At 29.9% G+C, this 2,358-nt stretch overlaps 1 protein-coding gene across 1 annotated transcript in view; it reads left to right on the plus strand.

The window, feature by feature from the left end:
- Positions 1–2,358, plus strand: part of LOC106869390 (uncharacterized) — a 206,146-nt gene that overhangs the window by 33,556 nt on the left and 170,232 nt on the right. Inside the window, exon 22 of the mRNA XM_052970991.1 lies at positions 841–1,080. Coding sequence (XP_052826951.1) covers positions 841–1,080 — 240 coding nt within the window. The remainder of the gene's footprint in view (positions 1–840; positions 1,081–2,358) is intronic.

Here is a 2,358-nt window from a genome sequence, read left to right on the forward strand (position 1 = left end):
TATATATATATATATATATATGTATGTATGTACATATATTAAGGATTATTTTTATGTTCAATTATAATAAAAACAGTTTTACATTAATCTGATGGGTTACCCTATACTTTTGTAGGGTACAAATTTATTCTTATACAAAAATGTTGTTGAGCAACATTGAAGTTTCAGCCAGCCAAGCCTTTGTTTGATGATGGCTTAGCAGGCTGAAACCTCAAAATCACTGTCAACAACACTTTTCTAGAAGAATAATATATATGTATATATATTAATATTTTTGAGAAAATGAAATATTGTTTAGAATGTGGAGGAAAAGAATTTTCATTTATATTTACTTACTAGATGAAGATGAAAGTGAAATTATTTTAGTTCTTCAATGAAAAACATTCTAAAATCAGTGGAGTGATGCCTTGACTAGCCATATTTAGTTACATCCTTTTACATTCTGGGCTCAAATTCTACCAGGGTGTACTTTGCTGAGGTTGATTAAACAAGCACTGTTCAGGATCTGTGGCCCTGTGTTTAAGTTAGAAACCATTATCATTAATATTGGAGACTTCAACAATAATTATAATTATTCTTGTTATGGGTACTGGATTGACAGAATCATTCAACCGACAGACAAAATATGTTATGGTATTTGTTCTGGCGATATTATGTTTGAGTTCAAATCTTGTTGATGTTAACTTTGTCCTTCTTATGTCAATAAAATAAGCTGTCAGTCAAGTGTAGAGGCTAATTTAATTGGCCAGTTCTTACCTAAAAATTTGGCTTACTTTTTATGTTAGGAATTGCTGCTGTTGCTGTTGTATTTCATTGACCTAAATGTTACTTTACCTTTAGATCCTCTGGTCCAGTTTGTGAAAATAAAAGATTCAGCTCTGGATGTACCTGAGAAAACCTTGTTGGATAAGAAAGATGTAACAGCAGATGAATGTGCAGAAAAATGTTTGTCTGGCAAAAGTTGTTTATCATTTGAAATAAATAAAGAAAATGGAAAATGTTACTTATCAAAGAAATCTGCAGCTACCGCCAAGAAATTAAAGGCAGACAAAGACAAAGATTACTACCAACGATTAAAGTGTAATTATTCTTTGTATTTTATTATTGGAATTCTCTTTTCCATTATTTCTGAAATTTGTGATTCCATTTGTACTTTCAAACCATATAGACCCCAATTTCTATAAAGACATTGACAGGTTTACCTATGAGGCCAGATATACACACATTCTAGAAATAAGCAATATTAGAAAATATAAATACTGTTAAGACATTCTCACACAACTTTTATTTACCTTGAACAATTTGATGCATATTTTTAATTGTTTTTATATGTAAGAAAGGAAATTCTTGTTGTTTTTCTTCAGCCTCAGTAGTAGTAGTATTAGTAGTAGTGGTGGTGGTGGCATTAGCAATAACAGTAGCTTTTTCTTCATTTCTCCATGTTAGCATCACTTAGTACTGTTACAACACAATGTCTTGGCTCTAGTTTTTGTCCTTCATTATCCAGTATTCAAAATAACAGAAAATGTAATGCCAATTTATGTAGTTGTATATTTCCTAGATTTTCCCATGGTTAATGTAGCAAGATACCCTTCCTACCACCAACCATTATACTAAATGAAGTGAGTATAGTTTCCCCATGTGTGTGCAGAGTGATATATTTATTTCTGTTTAACAAATCAGAGAAATGAAAATGGAGCAACAAACATAAGATCCCACCCTTGGGCAAGGACAAAACACAGATTGACATACACACACACACACTTATGTATACATATATGTACATCTACAGATCTATCTTCTTAAGCTTAATTAAAATATAGTTTGTTTTTAAAATACAAAAATTAATTATACTTAAATCCAATTTTTTGCCTTATCTATATTTTTTCAACTTTTTTTATACAATTTTTTTTTTTTTTGCATGGAACCAAAGCTATGAAATTCCTCATGCTTTATTCTATCATTGAAGCAAAGATAAATATATTTTGCTTTTAAAAGTTATTTAGATCTAAATGTGATTGGTGGCATTACTTACTCTCCTATAATGTTACTACAAATTTTGGTGTAAACTTTTTTCTATTGGACCATATCTCAATTTTTTAATGCCAAAATGTAGCTAGGGACCAGTCCTCTTCGAAAATGTTAACAGTTTTCAATTTAGTTAAGAACTAAATTAGCGACAAACTCTGGAAGATGCTGCATGTGTGTAAATTGTGGCCTTAAGAATATTTTTCAACTACTACCATAGTTGGATGATCAACTACTACCGTAGTTGAATGATATACATCCACATATAAATATACCCAGATGAATATATATATATATATATATATATATATATATATATATATATACACA

The sequence above is a fragment of the Octopus bimaculoides genome, chromosome 10 (assembly GCF_001194135.2).
Source record: "Octopus bimaculoides isolate UCB-OBI-ISO-001 chromosome 10, ASM119413v2, whole genome shotgun sequence".
Classification (NCBI taxonomy): Eukaryota; Metazoa; Mollusca; class Cephalopoda; order Octopoda; family Octopodidae; genus Octopus; species Octopus bimaculoides.